The 21,569-nt window shown below is 46.8% G+C and overlaps 1 protein-coding gene across 1 annotated transcript; it reads left to right on the top strand.

The window, feature by feature from the left end:
* Nucleotides 1–3,222: 3,222 nt before the first annotated feature.
* Nucleotides 3,223–20,311, top strand: LOC137349338 (zinc finger protein 500-like). The gene is made up of 4 exons (XM_068014864.1): nt 3,223–3,463; nt 13,686–13,809; nt 16,636–17,163; nt 19,128–20,311. The coding sequence occupies exon 4, from the start codon at nt 19,600–19,602 to the stop codon at nt 19,864–19,866; it is 267 nt and encodes an 88-aa protein (XP_067870965.1). The 5' UTR covers nt 3,223–3,463; nt 13,686–13,809; nt 16,636–17,163; nt 19,128–19,599; the 3' UTR covers nt 19,867–20,311.
* The last annotated feature ends 1,258 nt before the right edge of the window (nt 20,312–21,569 follow it).

Genomic DNA, 21,569 nt, shown 5'->3' with positions numbered 1-21,569 from the left:
AGCCTGCTCTGTCATTCAATAAGTTCATGTCTGAAATGATTACTCCACATTTCCAACTACCCCCGATAACCTTCCACCTCCTTGCTTTTCAAGAATCTATCTACCTCTGTCTTCAAAATATTCAAATGTAAATGGAAGTAAGTTTCAAATTCCTATTGACAGACCAATGTTTTTGCTGCAGACCAGCGACTTGCCATCTACTGATCCTGCACCATTAATCTTAAGCCATGTCAAATGAGCTGTGTCAGTTCTCAGGTGGTCTCTGCTAAGATATCCCATGAAGGCAAAAACAAACATTGGGAATTGGTCTGTGTCCTTTTTGGAAATTTACAGAACACTAACACACAGACGTTGTGGAGGAGTATGCAGAACCACCCACTTACCATCTTGCTTCAAGTTCATTTCCACCGACTATAAAAAATAAACAAAACTTAAAAACAGGTAAAAAGACCACCGAGCAGTTTTGTATTTGGTCAACTTTAAAAAAAGAACATCAGAACTGATTGCTTTAATTTTTGTCAAAGCCGGTCACGGCCAGAAAGGGAGAACCTATTGGTGGATTTCCAAAATCCCAATGTTGAAATCTGCTGTTTCATGGACATTTCTCAGCCCTGAGTTACTTGTGAACTCGCTGGTGTGTCAGCCAGTTGGATGAAGTAGTGAATCTCTTCTCACACTCTGAGCAGGTGAACGGCCTCTCCCCAGTGTGAACTCGCTGGTGTGTCAGCCGGTTGGATGAAGTAGTGAATCTCTTCTCACACTCAGAGCAGGAGAATGCCCTCTCTCGAGTGAGAGCTCGTTGGTGTGTCAGAAGATGGAATGAAGTAGTGAATCCCCTACTGTGTTCTGAACAGGTGAACGGCCTCTCCCCATTGTGAACTCGCTGGTGTCTGAGCAGGTGGGATGAAGTAATGAATCCTTTCCCACACACAGAGCAGATGAACGGTCTCTCTGCAGTGTGACTGCGCTGGTGCACAGTGAGTTCAGATGATTGCTTGAACCCAGCCCTGCAATAAGAACACCTGAACGGTCTCTCCTCAGTGTGAACACGTTGATGGGACATCAGTTCAGTAGAACATTTATAGCAATTCCCACAATCTGGACATTTAAAAGGTCTCTCCCCAGTATGAACTCGCTGGTGTTTCAGCAGGTAGGATGACTGAGTGAATCCCTTCCCACACTCAGAGCAGGTGAACAGCCTCTCCAGAGTGTGACTGCATGGATGGGTTTCCAGCTCAAATGGATGATTCAATCCTTTCCACAGTTCCCATATTTACATAGTTTCTTCCCAGTGTGACTGCACTTGTGTTTCAACAGGCCCGATGATCGGCTGAAACCTCTTCCACACACAGAACACGTGTACAGTTTCTCCCCACTGTGATCAGTGCTTTTCCCTTCCATGTTCAAAATCCAGTGATATTTGGGTTACGATAAATTGACCAACTCCTTCAGAACCCGATCAAATGTTTGCTTTGCATTTCACAACTGCAAATCCTCCTCTTCTAAAACCCTGTGAAATTGCTTGAAAACGGAAAAAATGTCTGTGAGAGAAGCCACAAAAACACAAAGGCAGGTTGTGAAATGGAGCTGAATGAATTTAGTAATTCATGGGACTGGCACGAGGAAAAAGTGACCATGAAAGCTGCTGGATTGATGTACAACCCCAACTGGTTCACCAATGTCCTTCAGGGAAGGGAACCTGCCAACTCGTCTGGACCTACACAAGACTCTGCCCTCTATAGGTGGAAGGAGGGAGAGGAGAAAAAAGAGAGGGAGGGACGAGAGGTGGGTGATTTTATGTATGGCCAATTGGACCAGAACTTTGAACAGAACCTCCCAAGCCCTCAACTTCCATCATCTAGAAGGACCAGGGTAGCAGGTGTATGTGAAGATCATCACCTCAAAGTTGTCCTCCAAGTCACACACCATCCTGACTGTCTGACATCCAGTACTGGATGAACAGACATTTTCTCCAATTAAAGATTGGGAAGTCTTCACTTCCTGCCATGAACTTCACTCCCTCGGCACCAACTTTATCCTTCTCCCTGGCAACTGTCTGAGGCTAAACCAGACCATTCATAACCTTAGTATCATATTTGACCCCAAGATGAGCTTCCAACTGCATATCAGCACCATCACTCAGACTGCCTAGTTCCACCTCAGTAACATCGCCAGACTTCACTACTGTCTCAGCTCATCTGCCTCTGAAACTTACATCCATGTATTTGTTACCTCTCAACTTGACTATTCTAACACATTCCTGGCCAGCATCCCACATTCTACCCTCCATAAACTTTAGATCATCCAAAACTCTGCTGCCTGTGTCCTTACTCGAACCACGTCCTGTTCACCCATCACAACTGTGCTCACTGGCCGACACAGGCTCCCAGTTAAATAGCACCTCAATTTTAAAATCCTCATGTTTGCTTTCAAATCTCTCCATACCCTCACGCCTCACTATCTCTATCATCTCCTCCAGCTCTAGCAGACAGAGTTTCGAAACACTATGGAACACAACTCCAGTGAAACATCCTCGGAGGAAAAGGGGGTGTCGTGTGTGAGACAACTCACAAGGACCTTGTCCGCCGCCATCACTCACACTGCTCGGCATTGCGCTTCCGCGAAAAGCAGTTCGGCACTGTGCATGCCTGGACTCCAATGCCGTGAACCGTGAACATTTTTTTTTAACGCCGATAATGTTGGGTTGAAGCCCCGCCATTGAACTTCCCAATGTAAGCGCTGGAAGGGAGTGGGAGAGTCATTGAAAATGACGAGTCAAAGGGCATCGGAGGGAGCGGGGAAGATAAGCTGTGATTGAGCATGAAACTGAATGCGGTAATTGAAGCGGCGATCATGGGAGGGAGCAGGGACCTGAATGCGACCATTGAGGCGGTTTGGATTTAATTCGTGTTTTGTGTCAAATTCAGCTGCGCCATCTTTACTCCTGGCAGCTGCCTGAGGCACAGTGACGTTTCAGTCGATGAGGCTGCATTTGCGCATGTACCATTGATGCAGCACCTATTTGGTTACGTTGCCAGCAAACGCGTCGTTAATATATGTTCGTTGTTTCATACCATTTTATTTTTCTGAGTATGAAACATGAACTTCCCGTCCATTCTCCGACTGGTAAATGGCAGCCTATACTGCCCAGAATGCACCGCGCGCAAAACTACGGGCTATCTCCACCCCAAGAACCGCAACACGCAGGCGTCAGAAGGCTCCGCCCCACGGAGTCCGCTTGTCTGCGTGGTGCGGCTCCCGGAAGCTGAGCGCAGCCTCGGGAACACGGAGTGACAACGGCCCTCAGGCCCCGAATCAGAGCCGCCGGACGTGCGGCGAGAGCCCCGGGGGCCAGAGGGGCCGCATTTAAGTGATGGTGCAGCGACTTCTGTATCCGAGCCGCCATTTCCCGGTTTCTTTTCCCGTGTCCACCGAGTCAGGAAGTCTGTGAGTTGATTGGCTGGTAAGTTTTGGAACTTTGTTTCCCTTTCTCCAAAGTTAGGAAGTTTGTCCAAGGAGCTGGAAATTAAACATTCCAGTTTTCATCAGAATAAGGGGCAGCTTCCTGAGATTTAACTGACCAATAGAAGGGAAGTAAGTAGCCGGTGAGTCGTCTTTTATTTTTAAGTATTGAGGTTTATTATTTATTTATTTAGAGATACAGCACTGAAACAGGCCCTTCTACCCACCGAGTCTGTGCCGACCATCAACCAGCCATTTATGTTAATCCTACATTAATCCCATATTCCTACCACATCCCCTCAATTCCCCTACCACCTACCTGCACGAGGGGCAATTTACAATCGCCAATTTACCTATCAACCTGCAAATCGTTGGCTGTGGGAGGAAACCGGAGCACCCAGCAGAAACCCACGCGGTCACAGGGAGAACTTGCAAACTCCGCACAGACAGTACCCAGAATCGGTGGAGCTGTGAGGCTGTGGTGCTAACCACTGCGCTGCTAGTAGTAGCAAGTTTATTATCTAATAGCTAGAGCAATTGCAGGGCTGCTCCAACCTCTGCAGTGCACATCCTGTGTAATAGAAAATAGAAAACATAAAACATGGCAGGCTATAAATAAAGAGTGGGGCTCGAGGCCCTTACTTACCTGGGAGCGGAGTGGTGACTAGCGGACCTGTGAGGAAGCTGACCCGGAGCGGCGACAGGCTGTAAAAGAGCGGGGCTCGAGGCCCTTACTTACCTGGTAGCGGAGCGGTGACTAGCAGATCTGCGAGGAAGCTGATCCAGAGCGGCGACAGGCTCCCTGTGTCTCTCGGCGTGCGCTGAGACTCGAAAGAGGGAAAAAAAGACTTGGAGTGTTATCACGGGAAATTTTCAAGGTGACGGAAAGCGTCATAGACGGGAGTTTTAGAGAAGTGGTTACACCCAAAGTGCAGACAGATAGATGGGTGACCGCTAGAAGGGGCAGGTAGTCAGTGCAGGAATCCACTGTGGCTATTCCCTTCTCTAACAAGTATACCGTTTTGGATACTGTTGGGGGGGATGGCCTATCAGGAGAGAACAGCAGCAGCCAGAGCAGTGGCACCACGGTTGGCACTGTTGTTCAGCAGGGAGGGACAAAGTGCAGAAGAGCAATAGTTATAGGGGACTCTATAGTCCGGGGCACAGATAGGCACTTCTGTGGAAGTGAAAGAGACTCCAGGAAGGTATGTTGCCTCCCTGGTGCCAGGGTCAAGGATGTCTCTGAATGGACAGAGGGCATTCTGAAGGGGGAGGGTGAGCAGCCAGAGGTGGTGGTACACTTCGGTACCAATGACATAGGCAGGAAGAGTGGTGAGGTCCTGCAGGCGGAGTTTAGGGAGTTAGGTGGTAAGTTTTAGAAAAAACAGGACCTTTAGGGTTGTAATCTCTGGATTACTCCCTGTGCCACGTGCCAGTGAGGCTAGAAATCGGAAGATAGTGCAGCTAAACACATGGCTGAGCAGCTGGTGTTGAAGGGAGCGTTTCAGATATCTGGACCATTGGGCTCTCTTCAGGGACAGATGGGCCCTGTACAAGAAGGACGGGTTGCATCTAAACTGGAAGGGCACTGTTATCCTGGCTGCAAGGTTTGCTAGCGTCATTCGGGAGGGTTTAAACTAGTGTGGCGGGGGGTTGGGAACCAGAGCAGTAGGACAGCTAGTGAAGTAAATGAGGAGGACATAGTAAATAAGGCCAGTAGGACTAAGAGGAAGAGCAGGCAGGGAGATGTTGCTGAGCACAGCGGGACTGGTGGTCTGAAGTGCATTTGTTTCAATGCGAGAAGTATAACGGGTAAGGCAGATGAACTTAGAGCTTGGATTAGTACTTGGAAATATGATGTTGTTGCGATAACAGAGACTTGGTTGAGGGAAGGGCAGGATTGGCAGCTAAATGTTCCAGGCTTTAGAAGCTTCAGGTGGGATAGAGGGGGATGTAGAAGGGGTGGGGGAGTTGCATTACTGGTTAAGGAGAATATCACAGCTGTACTGCGGGAGGACACCTCAGAGAGGTCATGCAGCGAGGCAATATGGGTGGAGCTCAGGAATAGGAAGGGTGCAGTCATGATGTTGGGGGTTTACTACAGGCCTCCCAACAGCCAGCGGGAGGTAGAGGAGCAGATATGTAGACAGATTTTGGAAAGATGGAAAGGTAACAGGGTTGTAGTGGTGGGTGATTTTAACTTCCCCAATATTGACTGGGAGTCACTTAGTGCTTGGGGCTTGGATGGGGCAGAATTTGTGAGGAGCATCCAGGAGGGCTTCTTGAAACAGTATGTAGATAGTCCAACTAGGGATGGGGCCATTCTGGACCTGGCATTGGGGAATGAGCCCGGCCAGTTGGTCGAAGTTTCAGTGCGGGAGCATTTCGGGAGCAGTGACCATAATCCCACAAGTTTTAAGGTACTTATGGTTAAGGATAAGAGTAGTCCTCGGGTGAAGGTGCTAAATTGGGGGAAGGCTAATTATAACAACATTAGGCAGGAACTGACAAATTTAGATTGGGGGCGGCTGTTTGAGGGTAAATCAACATCTGACATGTGGGAGTCTTTCAAACGGCAGCTGATTAGAATCCAGGACCAGCATGTTCCTGTGAGGAAGAAAGACAAGTTTGGCAAGTTTCGGGAAGCTTGGATAACACGGGATATTGTGAGCCCAGTCAAAAAGAAAAAGGAAGCATTTGTAAGGGCTGGAAGGCTAGGAACAGATGAAGCACTTGAGGAATATAAAGACAGTAGAAAGGAACTTAAGCAAGGAGTTAGGAGGGCTAAAAAGGGTCATGAAAAGTCATTGGCAAACAGGATTAAGGAAAATCCCAAGGCTTTTTATCCGTATATAAAGAGCAAGAGGGTAACCAGGGAAAGGGTTGGCCCACTCAAGGACAGAGATGGGAATCTATGCGTGGAGCCAGAGGAAATGGGCGAGGTACTAAATGATTACTTTGCATCAGTATTCACCAAGGAGAAGGACTTGGTGGATGATGAGCCTTGGGAAGGGAGTACAGATAGTCTCAGTCATCTCATTATCAAAAAGGAGGAGGTGTTGGGTGTCTTGCAAAGCATTAAGGTAGATAAGTCCCCAGGGCCTGGTGGGATCTACCCTAGAATACTGAGGGAGGCAAGGGAAGAAATTGCTGGGGCCTTGACAGAAATCTTTGCATCCTCATTGGCTGCAGGTGAGGTCCCAGAGGACTGGAGAATAGCCAATGTTGTTCCTTTGTTTAAGAAGGGTGGCAAGGATAATCCAGGAAATTATAGGCCGGTGAGCCTTGCGTCAGTGGTAGGGAAGCTATTGGAGAGGATTCTTCGGGACAGGATTTACTCCCATTTGGAAACAAACTAACTTATTAGCGAGAGTCAGCATGGTTTTGTGAAGGGGAGGTCGTGTCTTACTAATTTGATTGAGTTTTTTGAGGAAGTGATGAAGATGATTGTTGAGGGAAGGGCGGTGGATGTTGTCTATATGGACTTTAGGAAAGCCTTTGACAAGGTCCCGCATGGCAGACTGGTGCAAAAGATGAAGTCACACGGGATCAGGGGTGAGCTGGCAAGATGGATAAAGAACTGGCTCGGTCACAGAAGACAGAGGGTAACAGTGGATGGGTGTTTTTCTGAATGGAGGGATGTGACTAGTGGTGTTCCGCAGGGATCAGTGCTGGGAACTTTGCTGTTTGTAGTATATATAAATGATTTGGAGGAAAATGTAGCTGGTCTGATTAGTAAGTTTGCGGACGACACAAAGGTTGGTGGAGTTGAGGATGATGATGAGGATTGTCAGAGGATACAGCAGGATATAGATCAGTTGGAGACTTGGGCGGAGAAATGGCAGGTGGTGTTTAATCCGGACAAATGTGAGGTAATGCATTTTGGAAGATCTAATGCAGGTGGGAGGTATACAGTAAATGGCAGAACCCTTAGAAGTATTGACAGGCAGAGAGATCTGGGCGTACAGGTCCACAGGTCACTGAAAGTGGCAACGCAGGTGGATAAGGCAGTCAAGAAGGCATTCGGCATGCTTGTCTTCATCGGTCGGGGCATCGTGTATAAAAATTGGCAAGTCATGTTGCAGCTGTACAGAACCTTATTTCGGCCACACTTAGAATATTGTGTGCAATTCTGGTCGCCACACGACCAGAAGGACGTGGAGGCTTTGGAGAGGGTACAGAGGAGGTTCACCAGGATGTTGCCTGATCTGGAGGGCATTAGCTATGAGGAGAGGTTGGAAAAACTCGGATTGTTTTCACTGGAACGACGGAGGTGGAGGGGCGACATAATAGAGGTTTACAAAGTTATGAGTGGCATTGACAGAGTGGATAGTCAGAAGCTTTTTCTCAGGGTGGAAGAGTCAGTTACTAGGGGACATAGGTTTAAGGTGCAAGGGGCAAAGTTTAGAGGGGATGTGCGAGGCAAGTTTTTTACAGTGAGGGTGGTGAGTGCCTGGAACTTGCTGCCAGGGGAGGTGGTGGAAGCAGATACGATAGCGATGTCTGAGAGACATCTTGACAAATATATGAATAGGAAGGAAATAGAGGGATATGGGCCCCGGAAGTGCAGAAGTTGTTAGTTTCGGCAGGCATCAAGATCGGCGCAGGCTTGGAGGGCCGAATGGCCTGTTCCTGTGCTGAACTGTTCTTTGTTCTCTTTGTGCTTTGTTCCAAACACGTGACCTGTTCCTCTTCGAAGGACAAAGACAACAGATACATTGGGACATCACCACCTGCAAGTTCCCCTCCAAGTCACTCACTATCCTGACTTGGAACGATATCACAATTCTTTGTTTGTGATTGGTTGGTTAAGTAACAACTGTTAGTCAATTTAATTAGCTTTAAAAAAATAAGGGGAAAGTTGTTTTTTGTTTGAAAAAAGACCTCGAGTGATAAAGTGAGTACTAAGAGTGTGTTTTTTTTCAATTCGAGTAATTTAGATTGTCGTGGGTAGTGTTTGGAGTGGAACAAGCCTCTCGTGTAATTAATATCTTTTAAAGGGAGTAACTAATTAATCTAAAGGTAAGTCATGGCAGGAGAGCTCAGCCCCGTGATATGCTCCTCCTGCGCTATATAGGAAATCAGGGATGCTTCCAGTGTCCCTGACGACCATGTGTGCAGGAAGTGGATCCAGCTGCAGCTACTGACTACCCGCATTATGGAGCTGGAGCTGCGGGTGGATTCACTGTGGAGCATCCGCGATGCTGAGGATGTCGTGGCTAGCACGTTTAGAGAGGTGGTCACACCACAGGTAATGGCTGCACAGGCAGAAATGAGATGGGTGACCACCAGATGGAGTATTAGGCGCAGGCAGGTAGTGCAGGAGTCCCCTGTGGCCATCCCCCTCTCAAACAGATAGACCACTTTGGATACTGTTGGGGGGAATGACCTCCCAGCGGAAAGCAGCAACAGCCAAGTTTGTGTTACCACGCATGGCTCTGTTGCACAGCAGGGGAGGAAAAGGACTGGAAGAACGATACTGATAATGGATTCTATCGTAAGGGAAACAGATAGGCATTTCTGTTGCCACAAACATGACTCCAGGATGGTATGTTGCCTCCCTGGTGCGAGGGTCAAGTTAGTCACGGAGTGGCTGCAGGACATTCTGAAGGGAGGGGGGGGTGGGGTGGTGAATAGTCAGAGGTCGTGGAACACATTGGTACCAACGACGGAGGTAAAAAGAGGATGAAGACCTGAAACAAGAATTTCGGGAGCTCGGTAGCAGATTAAAAAGCAGGACCTCAAAGGTTGTAATCTCTGGATTACTCTAGTGCCACATGCTAGTGAGTATAGGAATAGGAGGATAGAGCAGATGAATGTGTGGCTGAAGAGATGGTGCAGGAGGGAGGGCTTTAGCTTCCTGGATCACTGGGTCTGTTTCTGGCAAAGGTGGGGCCTGTACAAGTTGGACGAACATCCTTGCTGGGAGGTTTACGAGTGCTGTTGGGGGCAGTTTAAACACATTTGGCAGAGGAATGGGATACAGAGTGGAGGTATAGGAGTGGGTGATGCTCAGTCAAATCTCGAAGAGAAACTGAGTCAGTCTGTTAGGCAGAGCAAATATAGACCTGTTAAGGCGCAAGTGACAAATGCAAGGCTGGATTGCATTTATTTTAATGCAAGACAGATGAATTGAGGGCGTTGATTAGCACATGGGATTATGATATTGTTGCGATCACAGAGACATGGTTGAGGGAAGGGCAGGACTGGCAACTCAATATTCCAGGCTATAGAATCTTCAGGTGTGACAGGAGAAGGGATAAAAGAGGAGGTCGCATTGCACTTTTGATTAAGGAGTCAATTACTGCAGTAAGGAGGGATGTTGTCTGACAAGGTTCTTCAAATGAGGCCAGATGAGTAGAACTTGAAAACAAAAAGGGGGCAATCACTTGGCTGGGAGTGTACTGCAGGCCTCCAAACAGTCAGGGAGCGATAGAGGAGCAGATATGTAGGCAAATCGCAGAGGTGTAAAAATAATGGAGTAATAATAGTAGGGGATTTCAACTTACCTGATATCAACTGGTTTGGTCTGAGTGTAAAAGACTTAAAGGGGGCGGAATTCTTAAAATATATACAGGAGACTTTTTTGAGCCAGTACCTAGAAAGTCCAACAAGAAAAGGCGCAGTACTGGACCTAATCCTAGGGAATGATGCTGGACAAGTGGTAGAAGTGTCAGTGGAGGTGCATTTCGGGGATAGTGATCATAACTCTGTAAGAGAAAGACAAAGGCGGGCTGGAAATTAAAGTACTGAATTGGGGGAAGGCTGATTTCAATATGATAAAACAGGATCTGGCCAAAGTGGACTGGGAGCAGCTACCTGAAGGAAAGTCTGCATCAGACCAGTGGGAGTCAAAGAGGAAATAGTGAGGGTTCAGAGGCAACGTGTATCCGTAAAGGTGAAGGGTAGGACCAACAAGTCCAGGGAACCCTGGATGTCAAGGGATATAGAGGATTGGATCAGGAAAATAAAAGGAGGCTTATGGCAGATTCAAAGTGCTGAAAACAGCGGAGGTACTAGAGGAGTATAAAAAGTGTAGCGGGGGTACAAAAAAAAGGAATGAGGAGAGCAAAGAGGAGGCATGAAAAAACGCTGGCAGGCACGATCAAGGAAAATGCGAAGGCATTTTCTAAGTATATTAAGGGCAAGCGGATAAGCAGTGAAAGAGTGGGGCCCATTAGGGACCAAAGTGCAAATCTGTGTGTGGAGCCGGAGGACATAGATGAGGTTTTAAATGATTACTTTGCATCTGTTCACTATGGAGAAGGATGATGTAGGTGTAGAGATCAGGGAGGGGGATTGTGATACACTTGAACATTTTAGCATTGAAAGTGAGGAAGTATTAGTTGTTTTAGCGGGCTTATAAGTGGATAAATCCCCAGTCCCAGATGAGATGTATCCCAGGCTGTTATGTGAGGCAAGGGAGGAGATAGCAAGGGCTCTGACATAAATTTTCAGATCCTCTCTGGTCACAGGAGAGGTACCAGAGGACTGGAGGACTACGAATGTGGTGCCATTATCAAGAAGGGTAGCAGGGATAAACCAGGTACTTACAGGCCAGTGAGTCTAACATCAGTGGTTGGGAAAATATTGGAAAAAATTCTGAGGGATAGGATTAATCTCCAGTTGGAGAGGCAGGGATTAATCAGGGATAGCCAACATGGCTTTGTCAGGGGGAGATCGTGTCTAACTAACTTGATTCAATTTTTCAAGGCAGTGACTAGGTGTGTAGATGAGGGGAAAGCAGTTGATGTAGTCTGCATGGACTTCAGTAAGCTTTTGATAAGGTCCCACATGGGAGAGTGGTTAAGAAGGTAAGAGCCCATGGGACCCAGGGCAATTTGGCAAATTGGATCCAAAATTGGCTTAGTGGCAGGAGCCAGAGGGTGATGGTCGAGGGTTGTTTTTGTGATTGGAAGCCTGTGACCAGTGGTGTACAGCAGTGATCGGTACACGGACCCTTGCTGTTTGTAGTGTACATTAATGATTTAGACGTGAATACAGGAGGCATGATAAGTAAATTCGCAGATGACACGAAAATTGATGGTGTTGTAAATAGTGAGGAGGAAAGCCTTAGATTACAGGACGATATCGATGGGCTGGTAAGATGGGCAGAGCAGTGGCAAATGGAATTTAATCCTGAGAAGTGTGAGGTGATGCATTTTGGGAGGACTAACAAGGCAAGGGAATATACAATGGATGGGAGGACCCTAGGAAGTACAGAAGGTCAGAGGGTCCTTGGTGTACTTGTCCATAGATCACTGAAGGCAGCAGCACAGGCAGATAAGGTAGTTTGGAAGGCATATGGGATACTTGCCTTTATCAGCTGAGGCATAGAATATAAGAGCAGGGAGGTTATGGTGGAACTGTATAAAACGCTAGTTAGGCCACAGCTGGAGTACTGTGTACAGTTCTAGGCACCACACTACAGGAAGGATGTGATTGCACTGGAGAGGGTGCAGAGAAGTATCACAAGGATGTTGCCTGGGCTGGAGCATTTCAGGTATGAAGCGAGACTGAAAAGGCTGGGGTTGTTTTCATTAGAGCAGAGAAGGCTGAAGGGGGACATGATTGAGGTATTCAAATTTATGAGGGGCATTGATAGGTTAGATAGGAAGAAACTTTTTCCCTTCTTGGAGGTGTCAATAACCAGGAGACATTGATTTTAAGGTAAGGGGCAGGAGGTTTCGAGGGGATTTGTCGAAAAAAAATTTCACCCAGAGGGTGGTTGGAATCTGAAAAGCACTGCCTGAAGAGGTGGTAGAGGCAGGAACCCTCACAACATTTAACAAGTATTTAGATCAGCACTTGAAACACCATAGCAGACAAGACTATGGGCCAAGTGCTGGAAAATGGGATTAGAATAGTTAGGTGCTTGATGACCGGCACGGACACGATGGGCCGAAGGGCCTGTTTCTGTGCTGGATAACTCTCTGACTCTATTTACAGCACAGGAGGAGGCCATTCCGCCCATTGTATCTGTTCATCCCACTTTCCAGTTGTTCCGACCTCACAGATTGTCAATATGAAAAATATGAGATATGAATCCCCAGACCACACTAATAAATTACACAAGATTTCACATTTTAAGTCTTTTGTTTTAATAACTAAACTAAAAGAAATCCACAATTAACTAAATAGCACTTTGATTGTAAATTGTGGTGTCAGCTATTTCCAAAGATATTTTCTTTACTTATACAACACTTGACTATCTCACACCACACTGATACATTACACAGTCCTTTTTAATGACAAAAGCCTTTGCAATTACAAGTCCCAAATTCCTGCCAATGGTGGGGCTGCTCCGACCTCTGGAGTGCACATCCTGTGAAATGTGCCAACTCCAGATAACCATTTGTGTAGGAAGTATCATTGGGGGAGGTGGTGACATCAGGGTAATGTCACTGGAACATGGGTTCGAATCCCACCACGGCAGATGGTGAAATTTAAATTCAATTAATAAATCTGCAATTAAAAAGGTTCATGAGATGGGAAATCTGCTGTCCTTACCTGGTCTGGCCGACATGTGACTCCAGATCCACAGCAATGTGGCTGACTCTGAAATGCCCTCTGAAATGGCCGAGCGAGCCTCTCAGTTGTCAAGGGCAGTTTGGGATGGGCAATAAATACTGGCCGAGCCAGCAACACCCACATCACATGAATGAAGATAAAACAAGTTGCAGCAGCTCGAGCTCCGGTTTTCGGAGCATGAACTGCAGCTGGTGTCACTGCGGTGCATCCATGAGGTGAGAGATTTGTGGACAGCACGTTTATAGATATGTTCACCCTGCAGCTTAAGAGAAACAGGCAGGGAGAGAGGCAATGGGTGGCCAACTGACAATCAAGAAGAAACAGGCAGGGAATGCAGGAGAACCCTGAGTGCATCTCACTCTCCAACCAGTATTCAGTTCTGAATACTGATGAAAGTGATGGTTCATCTAAGGAGTGCAGCCAGAGTCAAGGCCATGGCAGCACAGTTGGATCAGCTTCACAGAGGGTCACAAAGCTGACTGAATGAGCAATAGTGATAGGAGATTTGATCGGGGAATACACAGGCGTTGCTGCAGTCGCAGACGTGAATCCAGGCTGGTGTGTGGCCTCCCTCAGGACAATGTACAGCAGGGTGCATGTACAGTCATCCTGGGCCAGGAAGCAGGAGGAGAGAATGTTGTGAATTTCTATCCTGGACTGACAGTGATGGTTTTTGTAAACTCCTTTTACAGGGGCTTAGAAGCAGGGGATATGCAGATGGGGAATCTCGAGCCAAACATCACATCAAGATCTGACAGAGTCACTCGATACATTAGGACCTGAATATCATCGGCCTTTGAATGTGGAAGGAGAAAGGTTTGTCTGTTCTGTCTGTGGGAAAAGATTTCAGGTATCAGTGAGACTGGAAAAGCACTGAGATACACAAAGCCCTGGTTAGACCACACCTGGAGTATTCTGTTCAGTTCTGGGCACCACACCTTCGGAAGGATATAATGGCCTTGGAGGGAGTGCAGTTTAGATTTACCTGAATGATATCTGGACTCCATGGGTTAAATTACGAGGAGAGATTACACAAATGAATCATAGTCATTACAGCACAGAAGGAGGACATTGATCTTTTTGATTCCATCCCACTCTCTGCAGAACAATCCAGTCAGTCCCATTCACCCACTCTATCCCCGCAGTCCTGCAGGTTTATTTCCCTCAAGTGTCTATCCAATTTCCTTTTGTAATCATTGATCGTCTCCACTTCCACCACCCTCGTAGGCAGTGAGTTCCAGGTCATTACCACTCACTGTGTAAAAAAACTGCTTCCTCACATCCCTCCTGTATCTCAAAACCTGAATCTGTGTCCACTAATCCTTGTATCATCAGCTAATGGGAACAGCTTTTCTTGGTCTGCCTTATCGAAACCTGTCATCATTTTCAACACCTCTATCAGATCTCCCCTCAATCTCCTTTGCTCCAAGGAGAACAACACCAGCTCCTCCAACCTAACCTTGTAGTTAAATTCTCTCATCTCAGGAACCATTCTGATAAATCTCTGCACCCTCTCAAGGACCTTCACATCCTTCCTAAAGTGTGGTGACCAGAACTGGATGCAATACTCTAGTTGTGGCCTAACCAGAGCTTTATAAATGTTCAGCAAAACTTCCTTCCTTTTGTGTTCAATACCTCGATTTATGAGGCCCAAGATCCCATTTGCTTTGCCAACTGTTCCCTCAATACATCCTTCCACTTTCAGTGATCTCTGCACATGAACCCTCAGGTCCCTCTATCCCTGCAAACTCTTTAGAACTGTACCATTAAGTGTTTGTTGCCTCTCCCTATTCCTTCTGCCAGAATGAATCACCTCACTGTGAGGGTTGTAGTCCCTGGAATTCAGAAGATTAAGGGGTGATTTGATTAAAGTTTTCAAGATATTAATTGAAACTGACAGGGTAGATAGAGAGAAACTCTTCTCCATCACCTGCAGTACTCGGCAGCATCGTCTAAAACATAGAGCCAGAACTTTCATTAATCCACCCCTGGGCCCAGTGAACCTGAGCATTAATCCACCCAGGCTGAATGTACACAGAATTACAGCCCAGAAACAGGCCGTTCAGCCCTACTAGTCTGTGCTGCTGTTTGTAATCCACATGAGCCTCCTCCCAATCTGATTACCTTGTCCCACCCTGCCCCCACATCCCTCTATTCCCTTCTCCCTCATAAATGTATTGAGCCTCCCCTTAAAAAACATCATTGTTATCACCTTCAACCACTCCACATGGCAGTGAGTTCCACATTCTCACCTCGTGTAGGTAAGGTGGTCGGGGAATTGAAAGGATGTGGTAGGAATATGGGATTAGTGCAGGATTAGTATAAGTGGGTGGTTGATGGTCGGCGCAGGCTCGGTGGGCCGAAGGGCCTGTTTCAGTGCTGTATCTCTTAAAAAAAAAAAGAACTGCTCACAGTCCTTCTAAGTGAGGTTCTCTATAAATGTAACATTCCCTCCCTGCTGTTCCATTGTATTCCTCGAGAAAAGAACATCAGCTCTTTCTTTGCTCTCTTATCGAATCGTGTTGCTCCTTTTTGTGATTTCTGTGACTCTGTTCCCAGATCTCTTTGCTCCTCTGCTCCATTTAAGTTCTTACATTCTAACCAATAACTGGCCTCCTTATTCCTCCTCCCACAATGAACCAGTTCACATTTCACTCTGTTGAATTTCATTTCCCATTTATCTGTCTATTCTGCCAGCCTGTTTGTCTTCCTGGATTTCAATGCACTCCTCCTCATTATTAGTTCCATCATCCAGTTTGGTGTCAACTACAAGTTATGAAAACATCCCTCTAATTCCTGAGTCCAAATGTGGGTGAAGAACAGAATTCCCAGTGTACTTCACACGATAGTTGATGTCCCGGGCACTCGGGTTTCAGTATAATTTATTTAATAATTTTCTCCATTGTCTCTCTGACCCTGATCTCAATGGGATGACACAAAATCATCCATTCAATATTTGGAGCTTTCAGTGCAGGATTCATTACCCAGGACTCCTGTGATAAGTGTCAGTCCCTTATCAATGACCACAGAGGCTGAGTGCATTGGAGTGGGATCGAACTGTGCACTGAGCATGTCCAGCGAAGGTAATGGAGATGGACTGAGATGGACCAGGTGGATCGGGAGGTGAGAGGAGATGTGGGTACAGGGGAGGAATTGGAGCCTTGGGTGGGCTGGTAGGCCAAGAGGGCCCGTGTTTACCTCATGGTGACAGGTCCGGGGGAGAGGGGGTCACTGGCCGCTATCTTGGACAGGGCGGGGTCAGGGTGCAAACACAGCCATCTTGGTGAGGGCACAGAGAGCAAACAGGACCTGACAAATTCTGTTTCCAACTGGGTCCGAGTGCCCAGGAGATGGGGCATCCTGGACAATAGGGTTTGAAGAAGCTTCACCCACTCTCAGGCTGCATGTGATGTTTGCAGCCTTGAAGAGTCCATGGGCCATGTATATATTCAGTGTGAGAGGTTACAGCCCCTGTATCATTACCTGAATGGGCTGCTCCTCAACTTAGAATCCTGGAAATTTACAGTACGGAAGGAGGCCATTCGACCCAGCGTATCCTCGCTGGCTGACAGTCAGCCATCCAGCCTAATCCCGCTTTCCAGCTGTTGGTCCATCGTGTTATGATCCTGTATTTTTTTCCAGGAAGAATGCGGTGTGCCTTTAAAGCTGGAAAAGGAACAGTACTACTTTAAGGCAACAAGCTCCAGGGACTGAGTCAAAGAATGTATTCTTGTTGCCCCGGGATACAGCCACTCAGACTGAAGATCGAGAGGTACATTGTTTCCAATTGACATTTGAAACTGGTTGAAAAACTAGCATTTGAGACACCGTTAACAGAGACAGACACAGATGATTATCCAGCATATACTGAAGGAAAAGAGAGCTCTCTCTTGGTTTATTTAGACTCTAATTATTATACTCAAAATTTTTTTGATATCAAGCCAGATTAATTTCATCAAAGAAGATAACCAATTCCTTTAACTACTGAACTGTAATTGTTGAAATTTATCGCTGGAGAAGAACAACATCAATTCAACTGCTGAACTGGACTATGAACTGCTCTACTGTTTTATTTTCTCCCCCCCCCCCCCCCCCCCCCATCAGACGGCTGTAAGGACTTCAAGCAACATTGGACTATTCCACTTTGGAAGATTTCACTTCAGCAGGAGCGTAAATATGCAAATCCTGTTTTTTCCTGTTTAAAATGTTTATATGTTCGTAGTGTTTAAGAATTTAGTTTTTCGAATTAAACACTTAATTCATTGATCTAAAGACACCTGGTTTGGTTAGCCTTATTCGGGGGTTAATAGATGGTACAATTTGGCTGGATCTTTCCTTAATTTGGAATGTTTAAAATGTCAGGCGATCTGTGAGGGATGCGACTGAATCAACAGTATGTTTCTCCCACCACTATCAAAACTGTATATTTTGATTGGGGGGCCTTGACTTGAGCGGTTGGTCATAATAATACACTTGTAGGTTAGGGCACTTCAGGTGCATATGCAAGTACTTTTTAATTGTTTTGAAGGTTTCTGCCTCTACCACCCTCCCAGGCAGTGAGTTGCAGATCCCCTCCGCCCTCATGTTGAAAACATTTCCCCTCAAATCCCTTTTAAATTTCCTACCTCTTACCATAAATCGATGCCCCTGGTTATGGACCCCTCAACCAAGGGGAATAGGTCCTTCCAATCCACTCTATCCAGACCGCTCATCATTTCCTATAATTCAATTCAGTCTCCCCTCAGCCTCCTCTGTTCCAAAGAAAACAACCCTCACCAATCCAATATTTCCTCAGAACGAAAATTCTCCAATCCAGCCAACATCCTCGTAAATCTCCTCTGTACCCTCTCTAATATAGCCACATCTTTCCTGCAGTGCAGTGACCAGAACTGTACACAGTCCTCCAGCTGTGTTCTAACCAGTGTTTTATGCATTTCCAGAGTAACCTCCATGCTCTTATGTTCTCTGCCTTGGCCAATAAAGGCAAGTATCCCTTCCGCCTTATCTACCTGCCCAGCCATATTCAGGGATCTATGAACGTGCACTCCAAGTTCCCTCTGTTCCTCTATACTTCTCAATATCCTACCATTTATTGTGTATTCCCTTGCCTTGTTGGCTGTCTCCAAATACATTACCTCACACTTCTCCGGATTGAATTCCATTTGTCACTATTCTGCCCACCTGACCAGTCCATTGATATCTTCCTGCAGTTTCCAGCTTTCTTCTTCATTATCAACCACATGGTCAGTTTTTGTATCATCTGCAAACTTTTTAATCAAACCCCCTACATTCAAGTCCAAACCATTGATATATAGAACAAAAAGCAAAGGACCCAGTACTGATCCCTGCAGAACCTCACTGAAAACAGCCTTCCAGTCACACAAACACTCATCAACCATTACTCTTTGCTTTCCTGCCTCTGAGTCAATTTTGGCTCTAACTTGCTGCTTTGCTTTTATTTTCATGACCAGTCTGCCTAGTGTGACCTTATCAATGGCCTTGGTTACAGTTTAACCCCATTCTCCTAATCTCTGGCCACTCGGAGTGGAGGTGGGGTGGGGAGGTTGGAGGATCTTTTCCGGGACCTGCTCTTGGGCCTGGTTGAAACACCACCCACACCCCTTTCGATGACCTGCCCTTCCAAAACCCCCCAGTCCCCCCAATGCCTTCCTCTCCCTCACCTCATCCACCCCAAACCCACCCAGGTTTGTATCTGTCTTGTATATTTAAACACTCAGTTCTCACCTTCTCCATCTCTCTCTCCCTCTCGCTCAGGCTGAGAAACAATGTGCAGGTCCAGGATGTACAGGGACCATGTTGGGAGTGGGGGTGTCACTTTAGCTGCTGCCCTTTCTTCCGTGGTCCTGTCCGTGCCGGGTTGGCCTTCTGCAACTGGTGGACACCTCAGGATACAGAGTGTCTCGTGGACACTGGGAGCAATGTTCTGGTTTAGTTGGGAACGTTCCCTTTGCTTCTGTTACAATTTGTTGCTTATTTTGGCTTCTTTTAGTTTGAATGGATCACATGTTTGGGGGAAACAAGAGAGGAAAGAATGTTCCATAGAAACTAGAACTGTCTGTTCTGAATTTCTATCCTGGACTGACAGTGCTGACTTTTGTAAACTCCTTTTGCAGGGTATTAGAAGGGGAGGATTTACTGACGGGAAATTCAAACCAAACATCACATCAAGATCTGACAGAAACACTCAATTCATCAGCACCTGAATATCATCGGACTGAGAATGTGGAAGGAGAAATGTTTGTCTGTTCTGCCTGTGGGAAAAGATTTCAAACATCAGTGTGACTGGAAAAGCACCGAGACACACACACACCCGAGTGAGAGTGTTCCAGTGACTGACTGTGGAAAGAGCTTTAACGAGTTACACAGCCGGAGAAAACATCACACCATTCACAGCGGGGAGAAACTGTACACGTGTTCTGTGTGTGGACGAGGCTTCAACTGATCATCCAACCTGGAGAGACACAAGGACACCCTCACCACGGAGATACCATGGAAATGTGGGGACTGTGGGAAGGGATTCGGTCCCCATCAAAGCTGGATATTCATTAACTCAGTCACACTGGGGAGAGGCCGTTCACCGGCTCCATGTGTGGGAAGGGATTCACTCAGTTATCCCACCTGCTGGCACACCAGCAAGTTCACACTGGGGAGAGGCCGTTCACCTTCTTCGTGTGTGGGAAGGGATTCACTCCGTTATCCCAACTGCTGCCACAGCAGAGAGTTCTCAAGGGTAGGTTGGAGAAATTGGGGTTGTTCTCCTTGGAGCAAAGGAGATTGAGGGAAAATTTCATAGAAATGTACCAGATTCTGACAGACTTTGATAAATTAGACAAAGAAAAACTGTTCCCATGAACTAATGGTACAAGAACTAGGGAACACAGATTGAAGGTTTTGAGGAAGAGTTGAAGCAGGAATGTGAGGAAGAACTTCTTCTGCAGCAAGTGGTTCTGACCTGGAACTCGCTGCCAATGTGTGTGGTGGAAGTGGAAATAATCAATGATTTTCAAAGGAAACTGGATGGTCACTTGAAGGAAATAAACTTGCAGGGCTATGGGCTGATGTGGGGCAGTGGGACTGAGCGGATTGCTCCCTGGAGAGCTGACATGGAATTGATCGGCCAAATGGCCTTGTTCTGTGCTGTAAATGATGCTGTGTCTCTGTGACTGTGTTTTGAGACAGGATATCCCAGCTCTCCACCCTGGGATTCTCAGTATGAACAGGGTTCGGAGTGGGGAGGACTCACTATCCATGGTTTACTGTAAATGTAAAAGTTAATATCAAAATTAAAGGAATGGAATTGCACAAAGATGGGTGGCAGATCAGAATGTTGGACAGAATATAGAAAAACAGTAAAGAATGACTAAAAGATTGATAAGGAGTGCAGATTGTAAACAGAGTCTGGAGGTATGTGTTTGCTGAGTGGTGAGTTCAGTGAAGGGGAGAGGAGGTGCTCCTTTTTTCTACTTTTTCTGTCCTCCAGTATTTGGTTCTTGTTTCTGTGCAGTGGAAGGAGCTGGTTGGTTTTTTAATTGGTCAGATATTCTCCTTCTAAATAGTCGGTTAAGTTAAGGTCTGGCACAGCAGCTTGGCCGAGAGCAAAGCACAGCTTGTGACATGTGGGATGTCGTGGACGCACCATGTGTCCTAGACAAACACATCTGCAGGAAGTGTCACCGGCTGCACAAGCTTGAGCTCCAGGGTTTGGATCTCAAGCAGTGGCTGGAGTCACTGTGTGCATCCACAATGCAGAGAACTACATGGATAGCAGGTTTAGGGAGGTGATCACACCACAGGTTAGGAGCATGCAGGAGGATAAGGAATGGGTAACCGGCAGACAGCCTAAGAGAACCAGGCAGGTAGTGCAGGAGTCCCCTGATATGATCTCACTTGCTAATCGGCTTTCCATTTTGGATACTGGTGAGGGTGATGGTTCCTCAGAGGAGTGCAGACAGAGCCAAGTTTGTGGCACCACAGGTGGCTCAGCTGCACAGGAGGGGAGGAGGAAGAGTGGAAGAGCAGTCGTGATGCTGCATTCATTAGTCAGGGGAACACAGAAGTCTTTCTGCAGCCGTAGGTCGGACTCCAGGATGATGTGTTGCCTCCCTGGTGCCAGGATCAAGGACGTCACGGAACGGCTACAGGACATTTATCTGGGGGAAGGGGAACAGCTGGAGGTCGTGGTCCACGTTGGCACCATTAACATAGATGGAAAGGGTAAATGAGGTCCTGACAACAAAGTTTAGGGAACTAGGAAGGAGATTAAAAAAGCAGGGCCTCAAAAGCAGTTTTCTCAGGATTACCCCACTCCCATGTGCAAGTGAGCATGGGAATACAAGAATTGACCGATTGAACAGGTGGTTGGAGAACTGGTGTGGGAGGGACGGCATCAGATTTCTGACGCACTGGGACTTGTGCAGGGGCAGGTGGGACCCATACAAGATGGACGGGTTGCTTCTTAGCAGGACTGGGACTAATATCCTCACAGGGAGATTACTCGTGCTGTTGTGGAGGGTTTAAACTGGATTGGTAAGGGGATGTAAACCTGAGAGGGAGTT

This window comes from Heterodontus francisci, chromosome 34 (genome assembly GCF_036365525.1).
Source record: "Heterodontus francisci isolate sHetFra1 chromosome 34, sHetFra1.hap1, whole genome shotgun sequence".
NCBI classification, from domain to species: Eukaryota; Metazoa; Chordata; class Chondrichthyes; order Heterodontiformes; family Heterodontidae; genus Heterodontus; species Heterodontus francisci.
This window is presented reverse-complemented; position numbering and strand designations above follow the sequence as displayed.

What these genes read in the sequence shown, in the direction of transcription:
- LOC137349338 (XM_068014864.1), top strand. Translation starts at nt 19,600, where the DNA reads ATGTGTGGGAAGGGATTCACTCAGTTATCCCACCTGCTGGCACACCAG.